The 23,043-nt window shown below is 40.8% G+C and overlaps 1 protein-coding gene across 8 annotated transcripts in view; it reads left to right on the top strand.

Annotated features, from left to right (window-relative positions):
- ATP8A1 (ATPase phospholipid transporting 8A1) overlaps nt 1-17,266 on the top strand; it is a 78,039-nt gene extending 60,773 nt beyond the window's left edge. For 4 of the 8 annotated variants that reach the window (XM_083367617.1, XM_083367620.1, XM_083367621.1 and 1 more), the window contains 8 exons: nt 1,635-1,713; nt 3,475-3,536; nt 4,498-4,554; nt 4,739-4,846; nt 10,449-10,537; nt 11,159-11,251; nt 13,639-13,730; nt 15,029-17,265. In XM_083367617.1, coding sequence (XP_083223743.1) covers nt 1,635-1,713; nt 3,475-3,536; nt 4,498-4,554; nt 4,739-4,846; nt 10,449-10,537; nt 11,159-11,251; nt 13,639-13,730; nt 15,029-15,126 — 678 coding nt within the window. In that variant the 3' untranslated portion in view covers nt 15,127-17,265. Of the gene's footprint in view, nt 1-1,634; nt 1,714-3,474; nt 3,537-4,497; nt 4,555-4,738; nt 4,847-10,448; nt 10,538-11,158; nt 11,252-13,638; nt 13,731-15,028 lie in introns of all 8 variants that reach the window. The other 4 variants (XR_014493051.1, XR_014493052.1, XM_083367619.1 and 1 more) reach the window with 4 other exon arrangements.
- The last annotated feature ends 5,777 nt before the right edge of the window (nt 17,267-23,043 follow it).

Genomic DNA, 23,043 nt, shown 5'->3' with positions numbered 1-23,043 from the left:
GAGAACATTGTTCTTTGAACAATTTCAAGCGATTAATAGCACAATAAAGATTGTGTCTTGTAAAAGCATGTTATACAGTACTACAAAACAACTTTCCTTTTACAGCAATGGTAAAACGTGTTTTTTTTCTTACTTACTCTTGAAATGACTCTGTCCGTACATAAATACAGAAAAACACATAGACTTCTTGTACTTTTTTGATATAATTGTATTATAATCTATATTTGTAACGTCAATCAGGGTATAAACCAAAAACACTTCATGTACACAATTAATTGGCTTAATATGGATACTTGTGATGAGAAAATTGTTTTTCATTTGTTTTTGGCTTTACTATAAAAGCATTTATTTAAAAATACATGCATACATACATATATATGTGTGTGTATGTATGTATAAGGGACGCGGTGGCTCACTGGGTTAGGACGCCGAGCTTGTTGATCAGAAGGTCGGCAGTTTGGCAGGTCGAATCCCGAGTGCCGCATAACAGAATGAGCGCCTGTTACTCGTCCCAGCTTCTGCTAACCTAGCAGTTCAAAAGCACGTAAAAGGCAAGTAGAAAAATAGGGACCACTATGGTGGGAAGGTAACAGCGTTCCGTGCGCCTTTGGCGTCTAGTCATGCCGGCCACATGACCACGGAGACGTCCTCGGACAAGCGCTGGCTCTACGGCTTTGAAACAGAGATGAGCACCGGCCCCTAGAGTTGGAAACGACTAGCACGCATGTGCGGGGGAACCTTTACCTTTACCATATGTATGTATATACACACACATATATGTATGTATGTAATATAAATTTAAAAGGGACGCGGTGACTCAGTGGGTTAGGACGCTGAGCTTGTCGATTGGAAGGTCGGCAGTTTGGTGGGTCGAATCCCGAGTGCCGCGTAACAGAGTGAGCGCCTGTTACTCGTCCCAGCTTCTGCCAACCTAGCAGTTCGAAAGCACGTCAAAATGCAAGTAGAAAAATAGGGACCACTACGGTGGGAAGGTAACAGTGTTCCGTGCGCCTTTGCCGTCTAGTCATGCCGGCCACATGCACACGGAGATGTCCTCGGACAAGCGCTGGCTCTTCGGCTTTGAAACGGAGATGAGCACCGGCCCCTAGAGTCGGAAACGACTAGCACGCATGTGCGGGGGAACCTTTACCTTTACCTTTAATATAAATTTATATATACACACATATATGTATGTATATAATATAAATTTATATTTATGTGTGTGTGTGTGTGTGTTGTTGTTGTTGTTGTTAGTTGAGAATTCGTATCCGACCCATCGCGACCCCATGGACAACGTTCCTCCAGGCCTTCCTGTCCTCTACCATCTTCTGGAGTCCATTTAGGCTCACGCCTCCTGCTTCAGTGACTCCATCCAGCCACCTCGTTCTCTGTCGTCCCCTTCTTCTCTTGCCCTCAACCTTTCCCAGCATGAGGCTCTTCTCCAGCGAGTCCTTCCTTCTCATTAGGTGGCCAAAGGATTTGAGCTTCAACTTCAGGATCTGGCCTTCTAAAGAGCAGTCAGAGTTGATCTCCTCTAGGACCGACCGATTTGATAAACACACACACACACACAGTCAAAATTCACAGAGCTACTTTCATCACAGTGACTCTCATCATTGTATGTTTTCGCTTAGGTGTTCTGGATCCATTGTTTAAATGGCCTCTTTCATTCAGTAATTCTGTTTTGGTTTCCGCTAAAAGCCATCCAGTATGGTAAGTAAATATTTTCTTTAAAAAAAAAATAAAAAAAAATAACTGCATCAATACTAGAAATGTACATATCTGTTTGTTTAAGAAATCCATATTTATTTCAGCACTTCCTTGACCTACCTGAGCCCTAGAAAGCTGCAACACGTGTTTTTGCCCAGATGGAAAGGCCTACGCCAGGGGTAAGCAACCTTGGCTCTTTTATGACTGGTGGACTTCAACTCCCAGAATTCCTGAGCCAGCATGGCTCAGCTTGGAAACCTCTCCCTTTCCCCTCAGCGTGGCTGGCTCAGGAATTCTGGGAGTTGAAGTCCACGAGTCATAAAAAGAGCCAAGGTTGCCTACCCCTGGCCTAGAACTATTAACGATTAGCAAGCAACCCCTCTATTCCTCCACAGAACCTCACAATGTGCGGAAATATTCTAAATACATTTATTTCTAAGCTAATATGAAGGCACTCTTTATTAGAAGCAAGGATCCTAAAATGGAAGACAGGTAGTCCTCAACTTTCAACAGCTCGCTTAGTGACTGTTCGTTTAATCCACGGACAAAAAGTGAGTTACGACTGTTTTTCACCCCATTGCAGCATCCCCCGCAGGCAAGTGATCACAATTCGAAATGCTTGGCAAATGATTCATACTTACGTCCCTGGGAGACTTGAGAGCTTCTGACAAGCCTAGTCAATGGGGGGGAGCCAGCTTCACTTAACAACCCTTAAGTAAACAACTAAACAAACCGCAGTGACTCCCTTAAAAACTGTTGAAAGAAAGGTTGTAAAAAGAGGCAAAGCTCACTTAACAAATGCTTCACTTAGCAGCAGAAATGTGGGGCTATGTTGTGGTCGTAAGTCGAGGACCACCTGGAGACCTCTGCTCCTCCTCCTCCTCAACTGCCACTTTAGCCTAACACCTGATTAAAGAGTTTGTGATTCACAACTGGAGTTTTTAATCTCTTTGTAAATGACTTAGGCTGCGGCTTTCACGAATAAGTACCATTTAAAGAAAGATGCCGGGATGCCGGCTAGGGAATTCTGGAGTTTGAAAGCCACCCATCCTAAAGTTGCCCAGGTTGAGAAACCCTGGATATTTTTTTTCCTCTTTAACTCCAGATTTCCTTCTTCACCTGTTTGCCCTGTTATAAAAATGTGCTGTGTACATAGAAGTGTGGTTGCTTACATATAAATATGGCTGGTAGTTTATCCATTTATACAAGCTACCATCTTTTCTTTCTCGAAGTACCGGTATTGAGACATTTGTAGGAGAGGGTGAATTGGCAGCCATATTGATGTAACGAAAGAAAGAAATTGCATGCCCTTTGTCAACGCTGCTGCTAACCTCAGATGTTTTTGCATTGACAACGGCTGGAAATGTAGCCATCTTTTTCCCGTTCGCTTTTAGAGTTAGATGATGCTGGGAGGGAAGGGATGTGAATGAGAGTCCAGCTAGACATAGCAACACTAAACTTAGCGTGAGAATCAAGGCTACTGAGCCCAGAGCTGATAAAGAATTGGCAGCTGGAGAGGAAGCCCGTGCTTCAAGCTAATTGGGGAACGTGATTTATAACGGTCAATTGGAGGAGGGAATTGCGCTTAAGTGCCCAGGGGAGGGGAATTCAGCTTTTGGCTTCGATTAGGTAAGTGCCGATATTCTGCTACTCGAATACAAGATCCTTTAAGGTAAACAATGCCTCGAAGTTCTTTTGAAGAGTTTCATCTGTCGGAAGCACGATACCTAATCTCTTAGTGTTGGCAGTGTTATTATTTTACAGATACTGTGTTTGCCAGTGGTAGAACTTCGGACTATCTGCTTTTGGGAAATGCCGTATATACGGTAAGTTCTCCTCATAGTAATCCAGCTGAGATCTTAAACTGGAAGGAGCAGTGTATGCTGCAGTGACCTCACTGAGTCATGATGATGATGATGATGTTGGAAGGGACCTTGGAGGTCACTTAAAAGCCCCGGTGGCGCAGTGGTTAAAACGCAGCATTGCAAGCTAATTCTGCCCACTGCCTGGAGTACGATCCTCAAGACTGATTCAGTCTTCCATCCTTTTGAGGTTGGTAAAATGAGGATCCAGATTGTTGAGGGGGGGAAGGGGCAATAGGATGACTCTGTAAACTGCTTAGAGAGGGGCTGCAAAACAGGGGTCACCAACCCTCAGGCTGTGGCCCAGTACACTCCGTGGCCCGTTAGGAACGGGGGTCGCACAAGAGAGCAAAGCTTCATCTGCACATGTGTGTGAAACCACACACCCGTGGTGCCCGAGAGGTTGAGGGGCATTGCTGTAAAGCACTATGAAGCGGTATATAAATCTGAAGGGCTGTTGCTTCTGCTAGCAACAACCAAAGGTGTCATTTTTATACAAGAGCAGTCCTACGCTGATCATCTACTTTCAGATTTCTGACGAGCGTCGTTTTGTTTTTCCCATCAATGTCTTCATCTAAGAAAAGCCTCTGGGGTGTTGTTGCCCCAGATGACATATGGACAACTCGTGGGTTGAGTTTGTGTGTTTTCCTCAGTCGTCCTTTGCCAAACGCGCCCGCAACCCAGGGATGCACACTCTCTCACTCCTAAGCTCCAGAATATAAGTCACTTGTGTGTGCGCGCACTCGATCCCTATCCGAATGCAGAAGCAAGATAACAAGTTTCTCAAATTCTGTATGTGCAGACGTGAGAAGGTTAAACATTTCTTTGATGATGAAATTGCGGCTTTCAATCTCAGTTCAACGTTAACCCGGTCAGGAAAAGTAAAGTAACGTCTCTCCTCTCTTTTTTTCTTTTTTTTTTAAAGTTTGTGGTCATAACAGTGTGCTTAAAAGCTGGACTGGAGACTTCATATTGGACTTTGGTAAGATGTCTTTAAAACATTACAAAGCAATGAATGATAGCAGTTCATTTCTACTTAGGCAATGTACAGAGACTTTTAATTACTGGTGGATTTTTTGAGGGGGGGCCTTATTCAGATTTATAAAGATACAGTCTTTTAAAAATATTCATTGACTAACTGCGTTTCTTTCTTTTCTTTTTTCCAGTTTAGTCATATAGCTATATGGGGCAGCATTGTCCTCTGGATAGTATTTTTTGGCGTCTATTCTTCTTTGTGGCCAATCATTCCGATGGCACCGGACATGTCAGGGGAGGTAATATTTCTTTTAATTAACACCAACTTTTGAAAAAACACGTGTTATAATTTTTATTTCAAGCAGGAGGTGATTGAAAACTTGTTGGCAATCTTCTCAACAGTTTAGGAGTTCTCCCGAAGGTGGTATTTTGACACACCAGCATTAAAAAAAAAAAAGTTTCAGAAAAGCATTTAAACAGAAGCCTGAAGATTCACTTCTAGGGGATGATGATGATTATATATATGTATATATGTATATATGTGTATATATGTATATATGTGTGTGTGTGTGTGTGTTAAATGCTTGTTAACTTGTTAACTATTTAGATATATAGATATATGTATATATAGATATGTATATGTGTGTGTGTGTGTGTGTGTGTGTGTGTATATATATATATGTTTGAAATCAGATGAGCTTCGGGATATAAGAAAAAATTCTTCATTGCTGAGCTTTTGTCAACAAGCTGTTGACATCAGAGCAAGGGCTGAATGATAAGGGAGTCAGTACATACATACATACATATATATATATGTCTTGAGTGTTTTTGAGCACCTCGTCGATCCAAATATGAGCGAAATCTTTTGCCTGTATCAGCCCAAACTAGGGCCACCCACAGGCAGCAGTCGCAACTGCGACAATTGTTGATATTAAATAAATTTGGATTGCTAACAAAGAATTAAAGGAAGACTGATATAGCTATTTCCAGCTGTGGCTGACTTATGAGAGCAAAGAAGCTTGAAATAGCTATATCAGTCTCCCTTTAATTCTTTGTCAGCAATCCAAATTTATTTGTGTGTGTGTGTGTGTGTGTGTGTGTGTGTGTGTGTGTGTGTGTGTTTGAAATCAGTAAAAATAAAAACGAACTCCGGGATATAAGAAAAAAATCTTACACACACACACACACACGTATGTGTGTGTGTGTGTGTGTGTGTGTGTGTTAGAATGTTCAGATAAGAAAACAGTTCTGCCTTAGCCATGAAAGGCAGCTGGGTGGCTTGGGCCAGTCACTCTCTCAGCCCAACCATCCTCACAGGGTCGTTGTGGGGAAAAAGAGGAGGAAGAAGCACTCTACACGCTCGCCACCTGAAGGATAAAAAAAATCTAACCGGCCAATAAGGCAGCCCAGTTTGGTGAAATGGTTAAAGCGGCTGTTCTAAAATGCTTCTTGCGTGTCTCCGAAAGTCGACAGAAATCCAGAGGGAGGCTTTCACCTGTTAACGCCGAACCGGTTCTCTAAGCCCGTTCAGCTCCACTGAGGCCGATTCGCTGGCGATCTGTCTTTCTCCCTTACGTCTTTGAGCAGGTTGCGCTCGATTTCCCAAGGCCGAAAAGGGGCCGGGGGGGGGGGGGCAGGAGACTTGGCACTGGGCGGCCGGGCGGCGAATGTGTAAATCGCGAAAAGGCAGACGGAGTCCAGCCCAGAACAGGCCTTCCCTGTTAAGCGCCATTGTCCGCCCTGGATCCTTTTGCCGTTTCCCAGCTGACCCGTCTGCGGGCAGAGAGATGTGAAAAGTTAGAGACAAAATGGTTCTGCTGAGTCCACACACACACACACACACACACACACACACACACACACACACAGACAGAAAGGAAGGGAATACCTCCGTGGGATTGTGCATTTCTCCCTCTTCACCCAAAAAAACGGTACAAAGAAGCTTTCTGTCTTTAAAGTGAATGTCAGCTTTAAATCTTTTTAGCTTTGGATTAACTCCGCAAAAGGGGAAAGGGGGCGAGAAAAAAAAATCTGACAAGCTTTCAAATATGATGCAGAAGAAAAAAAAAACGTTGGTGGTTTTCCTTCTCTCCCCCCCCCCCGCCCCCCTTTTCAATTCAGGTTGCTCATTTTGTAAAGCCAAAGGCTGGATTGAGTGAATGTGGGCAGCCCTTGTTCTTTCCTCCGTAGTTAGCATCACAATGCTCAGAATTAACATCCTGAGACCTACATTATCAATTCTGCTGTTTCACCAAGCAACTTCTTCATACAAGGGGGCTTAGGCAAGGGATGTAGCTCTTTGGTTGTTTCCCTAACTTTAAAAAGTCATTAAGAACCTTTTTCTTCTTTAAAAGCATGCTATTTAAATCCACCACCACCCCTTAATCCAGCCATTATTATTTTTTTGGCCTTTATTTTTAATTCAGAAATCAGTCCTATTTATCATTTTCTCTTGGCCTGCTTCCCCCATCCACCCCACCCCACTACACATCAACTCGGCCTTTCTTCTCCAGCACTTGCGCAACACACTTTCAGCAAGAGCAACTAGCCTCTTTTTCTTTCGTGCGTTGTTGTTGTTAGTTGCGAAGTCGTGTCCGACCCATCGCGACCCCATGGACAACGTTCCTCCAGGCCTTCCTGTCCTCTACCATCTTCTGGAGTCCCTTTAGGCTCACGCCTACTGCTTCAGTGACTCCATCCAGCCACCTCCTTCTCTGTCGTCCCCTTCTTCTCTTGCCCTCAACCTTTCCCAGCATTAGGCACTTCTCCAGTGAGTCCTTCCTTCTCATTAGGTGGCCAAAGGATTTGAGTTTCAGCTTCAGGATCTGGCCTTCTAAAGAGCAGTCAGGGTGGATCTCCTCTAGGACCGACCGGTTTGATCGCCTTGCAGTCCAAGGGACTCGCAGGAGTCTTCTCCAGCACCAGAGTTCAAAGGCTTCAATTCTTTGGCGCTCGGCCTTTCTTATGGTCCAACTTTCGCAGCCATACATTGCAACTGGGAAGACCATAGCCTTGACTATAGGCACTTTTGTTGACAGGGTGATGTCTCTGCTTTTTAGTGTGCTGTCTAGATTTGCCATGGCTTTCCTCCCCAGGAGCAAGCGTCTTTTAATTTCTTGGCTACGGTCCCCATCTGCAGTGATCTTGGAGCCCAGGAAAATAAAATCTGTCACTACCTCCATTTCTTCCCCATCTATTTGCCAGGAATTGAGAGGGCCAGATGCCATGATCTTGGTTTTCTTAATGTTTAGTTTCAACCCAAGTTTTGCACTCTCCTTCTTCACTCGCAACAAGAGGCTCTTTAGTTCCTCTTCACTTTCTGCCATTTTCGTGCGTTACGGATCTTAATTCTGCGGGAGCATCAGTATTCGTTCCTCTGGATTAAATCCCAGAGAGCAGCTTCCATTCCCACCTGTAAAGTCACTTGGATCCCGGCAAAGGCAGGCACTCGGTTCAATTTAAATGCCTTCCCAAAGCACACAAAACTGCATCGCTGCGGACACAAGAGGGGCCACGGATTTCACTCCCCTGCCCCATCGGCCCCCTGCTCCTCAAGCCTTAGGAAAAAGGGTCCCTTGTCTCTCTGGAGTGATTTTTTTTTGGGGGGGGCAGGCTGCAGTCCCAGGGGATTATCAGGCCTCCCCCCCTCTTCCAGAAGCATTGATAGATCCAAATGAGTGTTGTTGTTGTTTTTGAGGCATACTGTTGCATTTAGCAGAAGAGTTATAAAAACCCTTCAAAGCTCCTGGCTGTAAATTTCCCTGTTTGCCCTTGGATTGAGGTGAGGATCCATCCGTTCCCCTGATTTTTGAACAGATGCAGTTGCCAAAAACTCCTCTCCAACATCTTGGATCCGTTTCGTTTTGGACGTTGCTCGTGTTCCTCGTGTCATGCTATCCTACTGAAACCTGAAATGGCCACTCTCCTGCGTGTATCTGGAGCTAATGAGAGAAATAAAAGCCGTGTGCGTGCCGTATGCCCCCCTCAGCTTCTAAATTCACTTAAAATATCTTGGGAATCTCACTTGTAAACGTCCGTTGTTAATCCAGGGGCAACGTTTAATCCAACGTTTACGGTGCTTTCGTGTAATCCCATCCCCTTCTCCGGAGAGCGAATAAAGGACTAGGGACGCGTAAATGAAAAACTCTCAGTTAACCCGCAACTGTTTTATAGGTTTCCGCATTCAGCATATTTTATCCCACTGCCTAAAATTTTGCAGATCAGTGTTATCCCGACGGTAAAACGATGGGATGATTGCAAGGTAACCCAAATCATTTTAAAAAAACAACCAAAACATTAAAAATAACGCTAGAACGAAGATGAAAACCGTGGCAATCCTGAAGAAAATAATAATGCCGATAATAATAATAATAATAATAATAATAATAATAATAATAATAATAATAATAATAATTTTATTTGTATACCATGTGTTGCACTAGATGCCCACAGAGTTTTTCTGTTGAGTTTTAAAGGCCAGTAGCCATGTAAATAGGTTGGGTTGGTGATGGGATGGGGTTGGGTTTTATAAATCGGTCTTAACTTTTAATGTGTATTAATTTATTTACGGGCATTGCTGTTTAATTACTTTTTAATTTTTGTATCCTGTTTTTATTATGTATTGCCCTGTTCACCACCCTGAGTCCTTCGGGAGAAGGGCGGTATACAAATTAAATAATAATAATAATAATAATAATAATAATAATAATAATAATAATAATAATAATAATTATTAATAATAATAATAATAATAATAATAATAATAATAATAAATGTTTTCAGGAGGAAATATACATATACGCATACACAAACACACACACACACACACACACACACACATGTCTGTGTGTATATATGTTATGTGTGTGTGTGTGTGTGTATTCAAAGGTACGCAAGTTACTGTGTTCCCCTTCTGGGACAATCGTGCTGCACCAGCCTTTGGTCTTCATTTCCAGGCAATGAAACACCCCACCAGCAGGCTTTCCTTCTCTTTGCAATCCCTGGAGACAATAAAATACATTTTTATAGGTCGGAGCTCATTTTTTAATGTGGGGTTCGTGCTGCAGTCTGAGCTCGGTGCTTTTCTTGCGGACGTTTCACTAGTCAACTGGGTGACTTCTTCAGGGCTAGAACAAAAAAAAAGGGTTTGCAGAGTGGAAGAGGAGTGTGGGGTCCTCGGTGCTCTCTGAGCTCTGTGGTTTTCTTGCTGATATTTCATTACCCAACTAGGTAGCGTCATCAGCGGTAGAAGGGTGTGGGATACACACACACACACACACACACACACACCACTTCCTTCTAGCACAGATGAGATTATGAAATGTCTGCAAGAAAGCAGCCACCTCCAGAAAGCACCAAGGACCCCACAGTTGTCTCCTTTCTCCTCCTCCTCCTTCTCCTCAAACCCTATTTCTTTCTAGCACTGAGTATGTTCCCTAGTCGGGTAATGAAACGTCTGCAAGAAAGCAACCAACTCTAGAGATCACCAAGGACCCCACAGTTGTCCTCCTTCCTTCCTTCCTTCCTTCCTTCCTTCCTTCCTTCCTTCCTTCCTTCCTTCCTTCCTTCCATCCTTCCTTCCTTCCTTCCTCCTCTCCACAAACCCTATTCCTTTCTAGCACTGAGTAGAAGGGTGTGGGATAGATATACATACACAAACACACACCACCACCGCTTCCTTCTAGCACAGATGAGATTATGAAATGTCTGCAAGAAAGCAGCCACCTCCAGAAAGCACCAAGGACCCCACAGTTCAACCCTGAGCTACAAATATTCTCTTCTATTGGCACTATTTTCTTTTTCTACGTAGGTGATTTATGAAGATTAGCCTTCCAGAGATATTTTATTTACCATCATTGCCAACGTTGTATGTGTTTTTTTGTTTTTTTTCAATCTATATAGGCCGTGATGTTGTTCAGCTCTGGAGTCTTCTGGATGGGCTTATTTAGTATTCCAATGACAGCGCTGATATTTGATGTAGTATATAAAGTGTAAGTATGGTATAATTAATATATGGTCGACCGAATAATTAATCTGCCCATTTGTTAATTAGCTAAAATTAATGTGCAGTCTTCCCAGCTAACTCAGGACAAAATCCCATTAGTTCAACAGGATGTATTCCTACGTAAGTGCATTTAATGATGTAGTATAATTATTGGCATATCTTCCTAATTAAATACAGGCTCAATTAGATTTACACATATATAGAGAGTTGATTCCTTAAGTCTACTAAATTATGACCTACTTTGGCAGATTGTTCCTTTGGCTGAGATTACTCTTCAGAGGAGAACAATGTATAATACTGTGTATCACAGTTTTATTATGTGAAAGTAAAAAATGTTAAAAGCACATATACTGTATGAATACAATGCTTCTTTGGGAAAAACTTACTCCCTAGTTCCCTAATGGTTAATCTTAAAAATGAATGAATGATCTGAGTTTTCTGTGGGCTGCACCAGCGTAATACATATTCTTTCTTAGATAATACTGTTGTGGGACTGAATTTAACGTTACTGGGTTGCGTTTAATTTTATGCCCATATTTGCGGGCCGATAAAAAGCCTTAGAATTTTAAAACAAATTTAACAAAAAGTTTTTTAAATCTTCTTTTAGAGTGAAGAGGGCAGCATTTAAAACCTTAGTAGATGAAGTTCAGGAGTTGGAAGCCAAATCGCAAGACCCAGGCGTTGTTCTGCAAGGCAAAAGGTAAAATATGATTATCAGTAATTTCCCTCCAAGCTCGAATATTTTAGCATTCTATTTATGTGCTTTGGCCTGATTTGACCTCACCGCTTGGAGTCTAAAATCAAAAGTCATAAAGGTTCTTGAATGAATTTTGCTCATAAAATGAACCACATATTGCTGTAGTTAATTAGGCATTCTCTTCCAATTAATTCAGTATCCACTTGAACTAACTATGCAACTAGTTCAGCCTGCTGAGAAGAGCGGGGTTTAGCTTATAGCCTGTCCTATTGCATCTAGCCAGTTAAAGGAGCCTTATTTCTACTAATAGTTCATTAGGTAAAGGTAAAGGTTCCCCCGCACATGCGTGCTAGTCATTTCCGACTCTAGGGGCCGGTGCTCATCTCCGTTTCAAAGCCGAAGAGCCAGCGCTTGTCCGAGGACGTCTCCGTGGTCATGTGGCCGGCATGACTAGACGCCAAAGGCGCACGAAACGCTGTTACCTTCCCACCGTAGTGGTCCCTATTTTTCCACTTGCATTTTTACGTGCTTTCGAACTGCTAGGTTGGCAGAAGCTGGGACGAGTAACAGGCGCTCACTCTGTTACGCGGCACTCGGGATTTGACCTGCCAAACTGCCGACCTTCTGATCGACAAGCTCAGCGTCCTAACCCACTGAGCCACCGCATAATAATAGTTCATTATGATATGTATATTTCAGTGGGCCTGAAAGGGAAATAGTTGAACCCCTAACCAGAAGCTGTTGGAAATAAGGGACTTCAAATGGCTGCACACAAGGATGCATTTGAATATACCTGAAGAATAGCTTCTGCTTGGCAGTAGCCCTTTACCTTGCAAATTTAATTTTTTGTAAAACTTCAATTCAGTTATTTCATTCCTTGTACTATTATTATGTGGTAATAGCACTCTCTCTCTCTTTTTTTTCTTGGCTTCATCTCCCAGAGTAGTTAAGAGTAACTATAATATCATATATGATAATATAACATAACTTTAATTATAGTCACAGAGTAAATATAATATGTAAGTAATGACAGTGTAGTTAACAGCATTATTTCATAAACCTGTAATTCAGATAAGGCGTTGCTAGTCTATAATTAAAATACCATTTATCATTTTAATGCCCTTTAACTCTCCCTCCTAACTCTTCACAAGGTAAGACTCACCAAATACCTGGCAACAGCTAGAGGGCTTCACCTCTGTTTTCCAAACCTGTGTTTCCTTTCACGCTTTTTACAACTTTTAATGGAATGGTGTAAAGGAGGGAAGAAATCGGGAAGGCCTAGAACAAAACTATTGTCAAAGGGATGGAAGAATCTTGAAGCAATGCTGGGGCACGCAGAATAACAAAGTTGGAAGGGACCTCGGAGGTCTTCTAGTCCAACCCCGTCTCCCTGCTCAGGCAGGGAGACAACGCATACCATTTCAGACAAATGGCTGCCCAGTCTCTTCTTAAAAACCTGCAGTGATGAAGCACCCACAATGTCATGGTTGCGATAAATGAGACAGTTCAAACAAATTGCAGGCATATTATTATTATTTATCTAAAAAGTCTTAGTAATGAAACGAAACATCGGCACTCCTGGAGGGATGCCAGAATCTGACCTCTCCTCCCCTTGATACATCACACCCTGTACAATCTCCCTCCCCTAATTACACGTCATAAATCCACCAATTAGTTTTACATTCGAAGTTTCACTTCTTCCCCTTCCACGCCCGGCTAAACGTCTCTTCTCAAAATAGCCGTTTGAAATTTCCCTCCCTTCAAGATTGAAAGCGAAGCAGCTTAAACAAAAGGCCGTCTCTGACGTCGTCAGTGCAAAAACATGTCAAATGTTTGCAGCGTTGACATCCAACTTCTGAAGGCAAGGAGTTCCACTGGCTAATTGCTCTCTCTCAGGCATTTTCTCCTTCATTCTAGATTGGATCTCTCTTCTAGTCCCGCCTCCTTGTGCTTTGGAAAGTAAATCAAGGCCCTCTGCCCTGGGACAGACCCTCAGATATTGGAAGATGCTATCAATTTTGAGGCTAAATCTGCAACCCTGATTTAAAGCATAAAGTAAACAAAAATAATAATCATCTTTCCAGCTACAGTACTTATTAAGAGCCCGATCGTTGTGAAATACAGAACTGGCTTTGATAATAGGAGCTCAGACCAAAGTAGCGTTGCCAATAAATAATTCCATTTACAGTCCCTAAGTAGCTGTATAATGTAGCTGATGTTATATATGTCACCCATTTAACACATTGATGTTAAATGGGTGATGATTGCTGCCATTTGTTCGTTTCCAATATGCTGTTCAATAGTTGTTATCATCGCGGTCTGGGTTTTTGCCCCACTCACCCGCCACAAATTTTAGTGCATTTCATCAACTTGTCACCTTTCTTTCCTAGCTTAACTGAAAGAGCTCAGCTGTTAAAAAACGTCTTTAAGAAAAACCACGTCAACTTGTACCGCTCTGAATCTGTGCAGCAGAATTTGCTTCGTAAGTATGTGAGGTGTGCGAGAAAGCCACACAAAAGTCAAAACAACCACAAATAACAGCAAGGTCTCGTCAGAAATTTGGTGACCCGCCGATTAGCTCATATGTATTGTTCTAAAGTTCCATCTGCCTCCTGCAGTGTAAACTGATTGAAGATTTGCCAAAGCGAAAAAAGCAAAGGGCAGATATTTCGAACACATAAATAAGCAAATGGAATTTTTTTTTTAAAAAAAGTCAATTTTAAAGGGAATTAATCTCACAATACTTTCCCACTGGAGGTGTGGTCGGCCCCCCTACTCCTGGCCTTCCAGCAGAGCCTAAAAACCTGGTCCTGGGAGTGGCTGACGGGGCAGAGAAAAGATTCCTGCCCCGTGTTGCTGGCCCTCTTGGTTTCTAGTTTCCTGTTTCTCTAATTTTTAAATTAACTTTTTTTTTGCTTTTCACTATTCTACAAGCCACCCAGAATCACTATATCAGTGAAATGATCAGCATATACGTTTAATGAATTAATAAATAAAATCCCTCGACTTTCATGAGCAGTTTGATAGCCTGTTGTGCCCAACAGATCTTGGACTAGATCTGATCTAAAGAGGGTCAGATGTCCTGGCACTTTAATTTCTTCTTGGAATTTGGTATTTTAAAGGATCTAATCTTTAATCACACTTGTTTTAATCACGTCACATTATTGATAAATGTTCTTCTGAGTTTCGGTTTGGAAACTGTATTGATGGCTCGCCAAATCTGTTATCCTTTCCTATCCTTTCTATGTGGGTGCCTAGTGTTAGCCTGAACAAAATGTTTCTCTGTACAGGTAGTCCTCGACTTACGGTTACAATTGGGCCCGAGATTTTCCGCTGCAAAGTGAGACAGCCGTTAAGTGAGTTTTGCCCCATCTTACGACTTTTCTCGCCACCATTGTTAAGCGAGTCACTGCTGTTGCTAAGTTAGCAACACGGTCGTTAAGCGAATCTGGATATCCCCATTGACTTTGCCATCAGAAGGTCGCAAAAGGGGATCGTGTGACACACAACGCATGCCCCCCCCGGGACACAGTGACCGTCATAAATACGAGTCGGTTGCGCCAAGCGTCCTAATTTTGATCAGGTGACCCTGAGGACACTGGAAAAGTCGTCGTAAGAGTGGAAAAATGGGTCGCGGGTCACTTTTTCCCAGTGCCCTTGTAACTTTGAACCGTCACTAAACGGACCGTCGTAAGTCGAGGACTACCCGTATTTCAGATTGAAAGAGGATTAGAAAGATCCCCGTTGTTTCTCAACGCCCACTCAACTCTCTACTTCCAGATGGATACGCTTTCTCGCAAGACGAAAATGGAGTTGTTTCGCAGTCGGAAGTCATACGAGCCTACGACACGACGAAGCAGAGGCCCGATGAATGGTGAAGGAGAGAGTCACCTGGCGTTCAGTATTTGCCATACTCCAGCCAAATTAATGCGTATTTCCCGCGGTCTGCCAACATGGTCTAGTAACAAGATTAGGGGGGAGTTGTAGATTGTTAACTCTTGTTTCTTGAAGTTCGCTTATTGAGTAGACATAAGCACTGTGCAAGTAACTATACTCTTTAACACACCATCCCTCAGCATTTCCAAGAGCGAGTCGGATTTTGTAAGCAGATACCGAGAAGTAACCTGCAGCCTTTTCAAACAGCTTATTTATAGTAAAGATGAGTACTGTTCCTATATGTAGACAGACAGAGAGAGAGATAGGTGTAAATATTCAATATATGTTGAGATTGCTCAACCTATGCTACACATTGAGAAGCAGAGCCTTTGCCAAGGTGTATATGTGGTGAAATTAAATAATGAGCCTTTGATTTCCACAAGTGCTAAAGAACCATTTTAATTACCTTAATTCATGTGACAAAGCAAGATCGCAAAGCAAGATGCTGAGAAGGAATTGGGTTAAATGAGCTTGTTTGCCAAAGAAATTCCATATGTCTCATCCTAGTCCTCCCGCGTAGAACCCTAAGCGTTAGCGTTAGCAACGGTGTCCGATGTCAGAATTGCATGTTTGATACTCTGTACTTGAAAAGTTTTACAATAATACGAAAACGGATAGGATTTGATTTTGATGCATTTAATTTCAGATCTGTGGTTCCTTTCACCTTCGGCCTTACAGAAGCCTTTCTTTTTGCGTTCACACTCTCGTCACAGAATGTGTACATTCAAACACAGCGTACGTTTCTTGTTACCTGCTTAAGAGTCCCAATGTGGTGACATTTGTGTGTGAGATTCAGATGTTCCTTTGTTGCCTTCCCCATGGATATCATCAGGAACTTTCATTTAAAAACAACAACAACAATGGTTGCTTGTTGGGATTGGTAAAGAGACAAGGATGGTGCCTTAACTAAGTTTCCTGTTTCCCGAACAGGTGTGAACACTGTCAGACTGAGAAAGAGGCAACTGTATTAGTGATGTATTTCAAGACTGTGGTGCATTGCATCCATCCCCTATGCTTACACATCTATAGGCCCTATAAAGAGAAGCCAATCCAGAATTTTGTAAAATTTACAGAAGTCAGAAACTGATTGTCCTTAGCACATTGGGGCGGAGGTGTGCTTGAAAATGTAGCTTTTAATCGATAATATATCAGTTTAGTACTTTACTACTGTATGCATTCAGTTTGCACTATAAAACAGTTTATTTGGGGTATTTAATAAGATTCTGTTTGTACATTCCCAAATTTGATTTAAAATTAAAGTATGCAAAAGTTTGAGGATTTAAAATAGCAAGGTTTGTTGTATGTTTTAAATAAAAAAAACATTTTCTAGCTAGTGATGTAAAACTTCCCTTCTCATTAACGGAAATGTTTTGAGTAAATGTTTTTAAATCTGTCATTTTGTAAAATCAGAATGAAAAAGCCAATTAAACTGCAGTCGTTTTTCCACTGTGCGTGTTAATAGCCATTTCAGTTTATCTATAATATATTTTATGTAGACAGTTCCATGTCTTAATTTCTGTGACATGTGCAGTTAATTTAACTCTAGGCAAGGAGAAAAGTTATGATAAATGTTTCTACTCTTTTAAGTCCATTTTTAAAAACTGTGTACTGGAAACACCATTTACTAAATACTGCACATATGAAATATGTATTTATGACTTAAGTATAGAGTCTTTCATACTTATTTCATAATTGCACTCACCGTATAAAGTTCTCTTTCTCGGGCGAAGCAGAAAATAAACCAGTAATCCACAAAGCCTGTTACCGAAAAAGGACTTTTCCATCTTACAGCCTGAAATTGCCTTCAGGAAAGTTATCTGTAGCATAGACACTTAATACATCAACGAGAGCCCAATAAATTGACCTGTTGTGCAGATTCACATTGTCAGATTTACACAATCCAGAACATCTAAAAAAAACAAAAAAAACCCTGACTTATTGCTTTACATTAATTTGTGGTGGCTTGTCCACCGCAAAAGATTCCTGAAGCAAATTATAAAAACAAAAAAAACAAATCTGTAGCATGCTTACAGTACAGTTTTTAGTGGTGTGTGTGTGTGTGTATATATATATATATATATATATATATATATATATATATATATATATATATATATATATATATATATATATATATATATATATATATATATACACATACATACATACTATTGCAGAGGTGTCCAACTTCAGCAACGTGTTAAGGCTTTGTGGACTCGTTTAACTCCCAGAATTCTGGGCGTTGAAGTCCACAAGTCTTAAAAGGTGCCAAGGTTAGAGACCCCCTGATTCTAATGCAAGCTCTTATGGACCCTGACAGAGGGGATATTTAGCTCAGCCCACCGTGGCAAAACGCACATCATAAATAATGCGACATACAAATTGGGTCAGGGGTCAACCGCCACTCCCTCCCCACCAGCATGAAAGGACTGTCTTGCATGCAATTGGCCTAGAATAATAATCTGCATGCAGAGTTGTGTTTGTTTTTTGTGTTGTTTTTTTTCCCACTGCTGTCTTCTGATAGGGATTGTCCTCGGTGAATCCCCACGAAGGCATGAATCTTGCATAATCGCTAGAATTCAGGAAGCGAAATCTTCCCAAGTGGCCTAGCCTTACAAAAACGATAGACCCCATCCACTGCCCGTTATTGTATATTAGATTTTTTTCTCTCTCTCTCTCTTTTAAAATACGCCGCTCTATTCAAGATCCCTCTTTCTTTCTTTTTTTTTTCACGTTCTCCCCGATTTCTAACCGTTCAGGAAAGACGGCAGAAAACTTTTTCAACGTTTGCCGAACAGACATTTAGGTTTTTGAGAGTGTGCTTTATAAAGTGAAGGGGAGGGACAGTTTGTCTGGCCCACGCTGCCTTTCATGGTATAGAAAGGTTTGGGTTGAAACAGAAATGAAATTTTCAGATTTCTAAGAAGATAAAACCCAAGTAAACTAAGGAACAGGTCAGGATGTACAAAACGTATCTTCGTTTGCAAGCCTGTAGTTTTGGTTTCAAAGAGCAGCTTTCAGAGTGATTTATTACACCATAAGGTAGAAATACATAGTATAATATAGTGTATATTTAGGGATGTTGGTTGACATGCATATTTTATTCAACTAGGGTTTTTACGTTTTGTTTCAAAAATTACACTTTTCTTTGTTACTTAAATTAAGGAAATTGTACATTCTGTGTATATTTTGTATTGTGGAATATTTATGTTAAGGTTTTAAAAAAAAAATCACCGTTGAAAGAATGGTACCATTCAGAAATAAAAAAAGAATGTCTGCAACTGTGTATTATTTCTAATTAAATGATTGTTAAGAATGTGGTGCGATTTAACCAGAAAAATCAACCAATTGAAGCCATAAGTAGTCATGTGTTCTTAGGTGAGGCTTACTTACAAAAATGAATTTTCATAAAATGTAATAGTTTAAAAACCTTTTTAGTTGTATAACAATAGAGGAAACGCTTCAAAAAAAACAATAATACAACCTCATATGGGAAGACATCCTTTTTTTTTAATCAGTTGATGTTAAACTCTTTACTTGCTTGACAGTTGGACCATATGATCTTCCCACCACCACCACTGATTCCTGTATTGTGGAAACGCCGTTGTTTCAGTTACGTTTTAGTAATCTGTCTGCATGTCAAAGTGTGAATCTGATCTGAACGCATGCTTGTGCTGTAAAACTCATTATTTCTCTGTTAGCTGAAAGAGGCATCAAAATTTATCTTTGGTATGCAAAAGTGAAGCGTTAGTAAACAGCTAGAATTGTCAGCTTCATTTTGTTAGTGTGGAATGGTCAACTCAGAAACAACTACGCGCCAAAGGTTTTGTAAAACAGAGGTCCCCAATCTATGGGCCACGGCCCACGGAAATGGCTGGCACTCCCCCCTACTCGCGCTAGCATCCTTGGCCCCGTTTGCGCATGTGCACGGGGGCGAATGGAGCCGCTAGTGCCAGGCAGGTGTCCGCGGCCCATTTGCACATGCGCAAACAGGGCCGCTAGTGCTGGGCGGGTATATGTGGCCCGTTTGCACATGCGCAAACGGGGCCAGTAGCACCACGCCAGTGCATGTGGCGCCTTTTGCGTGCGCGCACTAATTTGCAAACCGCTTCTTCCCTCCGTGTCAGGACCCTGCAAAGGTTGGAGACCTCTGTTCTAAAACATGTTCAAGACCCCTGAAACGGATTGAATTAGTCGACAAATTAGGGTGAAAATAGACGGTGAATGTATGTACCTACTTGCTTTTTTAAGTGGTTTCAGCACAGACTTGCAGCCATTTAAAATTTTGTGATTGCAGAAACTGTGGCCCAGGTGTGTAAAAGCTAAATCATGTTTCAGTGTTGTTGTTTTAACCTGTTCTAAAATTTAAAGCCATAATGCATTAACTTTGTTTTCTGCTGCAATTTTCATGAAGTGTTGATTTTTAAATATATATATATATATATAAAAATAGGGACTATATAATATTTAGGACTGCATTCAAGGTAAGGTAGGATTTTTCTACTCCCTTAAATTATTACTGCTGAAACTCCTGTGGAAATTGTGAAGCTGCATGAATGGAGAGGGGGGGGAAGGAAAAATTTGATTCCGTGTTTATGGTAGCTTTCTCAGGTTTTGTTCTAAATGGATGTTAAATGCACTGTTTTATAATGTTATTAAATTTTAATAATATATTCACTTCTATGCAGTGTTATTGGCATTTGGTGAATGTGCATGTTCTGAACTGCAAATTTTAATTGTTTTGTCTTCTAACTGTTAAAACAATAAAACTTGCCATTAAGTATTCTCTGATATTTACAGTATCTGCATCTTAAATATATAACGGCGTCCTTGGAATTTATTTCAACGATGTAGCCAACAGATCTGAAATGTGGCACGCATTCCAAGTGCATCACGAAAGCTTATGTGACTGTGACACATATATCCATTTTTTTAATCAAAATATGTTTCTATAAACTTTAAGGCTAGTTGGCTTGCATAATTCAAATTGTTAAGAGGGGGGGGGGAAACCCAGCAATGATAAACTACATGTAAATGGCTAAATTGCCCATTTTTCCTCCTTTAAACTATACTTTGCAGATTCTTTTCTGTCAATATCAGAATGGTGCTTATCAGAACATATTAAGGAGGAGGAGGAGAAAGCCAGAATAAGCAAACTTAAATCTCAACGGTTGTAGAGAAACAAAAGGATGCGTTTGTTCCAGAGCGAGACAGGAGAAAAATACAATTCCATCTAATGATAAATCAACGAAGTGAAAGCAACCGTGGAAGAATTGTAATTATTATTATTATTTTTTCAATGCTGAGCCACAAAAAGGAACAACAACATCAGGGTGTCTCCATCCAGGAAGGGCTGCCGATGGTGTACAAGTTACAAAATCTGACCGCTGGTTGACCGGGAGCCTTGAGGGTCCGAGAGGACCCTCAAATCTTGAGCCATCTCCGAATGGTGGAATAGGAGCCCGTTCTGAATTAAAGATGGCGTTTCTTTACAATGGTAGGATTCCCAATGGAAACCCCCTCCATCTTGGAAGGGAGTCAGTCTTTGCTTCTCCAAACTTTCCGTGCACCATCATCTGAGGTTGAGGTTGTAGCTAGGTGTTCCCTACGCCAACGGTTGATCTTCCAGAGTGGGTTCAGGCAAATATTTAAAAAGAAGCGAGAGAAGAGGAACGAATCCTGCGTCAGTCTACAGATCACTGGGCTTTCTGGAGATCTGTCCTACCACAACCCCTGAAAGAAGAAGAGTAGCCAACCCTAAACAATATTGATTAAAACGTACACGATGTTCTGTGCTGGACAAACCACCGTGGATGGCTTCCCTGTGAATCCAGCTAATTGCGGCTTTTTTCAACCAATCAAGATTAATTGTTTTATTTGCCGGACTCATTCCACAGCTGAGGTTGAGGTTCAGCCTGGGTCTCTCCCAGGTTAGGCCGAAATCTTGCAGATTACCCTTCGTAGCTTCGTACAATGTGTGAACTCAAGCCACTGGATTCGTAAATCCTGATTTATAGAACGGGACGGATCCTCCGTCAGCTGAACCAGCAGGCTTTGTATGGAATGCAAAAGATTGCACTGCAAAAATAAAAGGTGGGGTGGTTCCCACCTTCAGAGGGGGACTTCAGTTTGAAATTGCAAATTTACTGAAATTACGGCTTTTTGTCATGATATGTGGACAACAAGCCACGTTTAAACCAGGGCTTGGTGTAAGAGTGTAGGCTGGAAGGAATAAATACCAAACATCCACCGTGCATTTTCGATAATGATTTCATTGCCAGGTTTAAGTGTCCCAAGTCCATTTGTTCTATCTGAAACTACATACTGTTATCATTTCCCCTTTTGTTATTTTTCATATAGAAATAAAACCAAGAAATTGTTGCTTATAGTTTTGTCATCTGAGCGCGTGAAATCTAATCCTAGACATTTATTAAGAAGCCCCATTAAAACACAAGACATGAGATATAGAATTGCAATCTAATTAGAAACGGGAAGATTTGTTTTCTGTCAGGCTGTTTCCATATTAATACTTAAAAAGTCAATCATAAATACTGCTTCAGCATTTCTGCACTGATGACATTAATCTTTTAATGCAAAATAAACAACAGCATGAGTTCGGCAGCTTGATACAAAACTTTACACCATTAAAAACAGGCAAAATTGTAGAAAATGTTAATTTAAACGATCAACATCAAATAAGCGTATTGCTTTCACTGTGAAATGATTTATTGGTAGAAAACTGGTTACTACTAAAACTTTTAATGTCATGGTTTCCCTTTAAATTACAACACTGAAACATTACGTGGCGCTGATTTTAGAAATAAAAATATAATCCCATTTACCCCATTTCTGTATCCAAGGCATACAAATAAATACATGACAATTTTGTAAGGCTGATGCTGCTTTAGCATTTTACTTTTACACTAACCTTCAATTAAATTATTTTAGAGATAAGTTCAGATGATTTTCAATCTCATCTATGACACACCGTGCTGACCGTTCCAGCTTAAATCTGATTAATAAAATCTGACTTGCAACAAATTGAAATTCTAGCTGCGTTATTGCATTCTTGTGCAAAGCTAAATCTGTAAGATTGGATAAAACTATCTCACAGTCCATAAATATAAGAAACAGTGGGCCTTTTTCTAAACTTGCATATTCAGACTTTATCCAAAACAAAACATCTTTTCTTGACCCATAGTTCAGGGCGAAAAAAATGTTCTCTGTTACTAGTCCTCCAGTTTCATGAATAAAAATCCAGTATAAAATTTTGTCCATAATGATAATTAGACTAAAGGTTTATAAATTCAAAAAAATGTCACAGGTCTGCCACAAAACTATTTCCATTTCACTGATCCACCCTCAAACCAGATTCACTGATGTGATTAAAAATATATTGCAAGAAAAGTAAGTTTGTGGTAACGTAAATTATATATATGTATATATTCAATTAGTCTTAAAACGGTTCATCACTTGCTCCATTTTGACTTAATTTTCTCTATCGGCTTCTGTAACACTACCTATTTGGGATTTCTTACTTAAATCTGGTGATAAATCTATTAAAATAGTCTGACAATAATCAACAACAAGGGTTATCAGCAGTACTTGCAAATACATTCCATCATTCAGTCTCCAGAATTTAAGATTTTACTAACTGTAGTTAAAGTTAGTTCTCCGTTGTTTTGCTGAAATTTCTATTTTTTTTTAGGGAATCTTTTCTTAATCTCTTTCTACTTTCAAAGTGCCCTTCTAACATGCTAGGCGTAGATGGTGAATTTCTTCCCTTATCAAATCATAACTGATCCAATTGAGAATATCCCCCTTGACCTAACCAGGTTAATTTAGATCTTCGGATCACC

The sequence above is a fragment of the Vipera ursinii genome (assembly GCF_947247035.1).
Source record: "Vipera ursinii genome assembly, chromosome: 7".
NCBI classification, from domain to species: domain Eukaryota; kingdom Metazoa; phylum Chordata; class Lepidosauria; order Squamata; family Viperidae; genus Vipera; species Vipera ursinii.
Note: the sequence above shows the minus strand (reverse complement) of the source record. Positions and strands in the feature narration are given on the sequence as shown.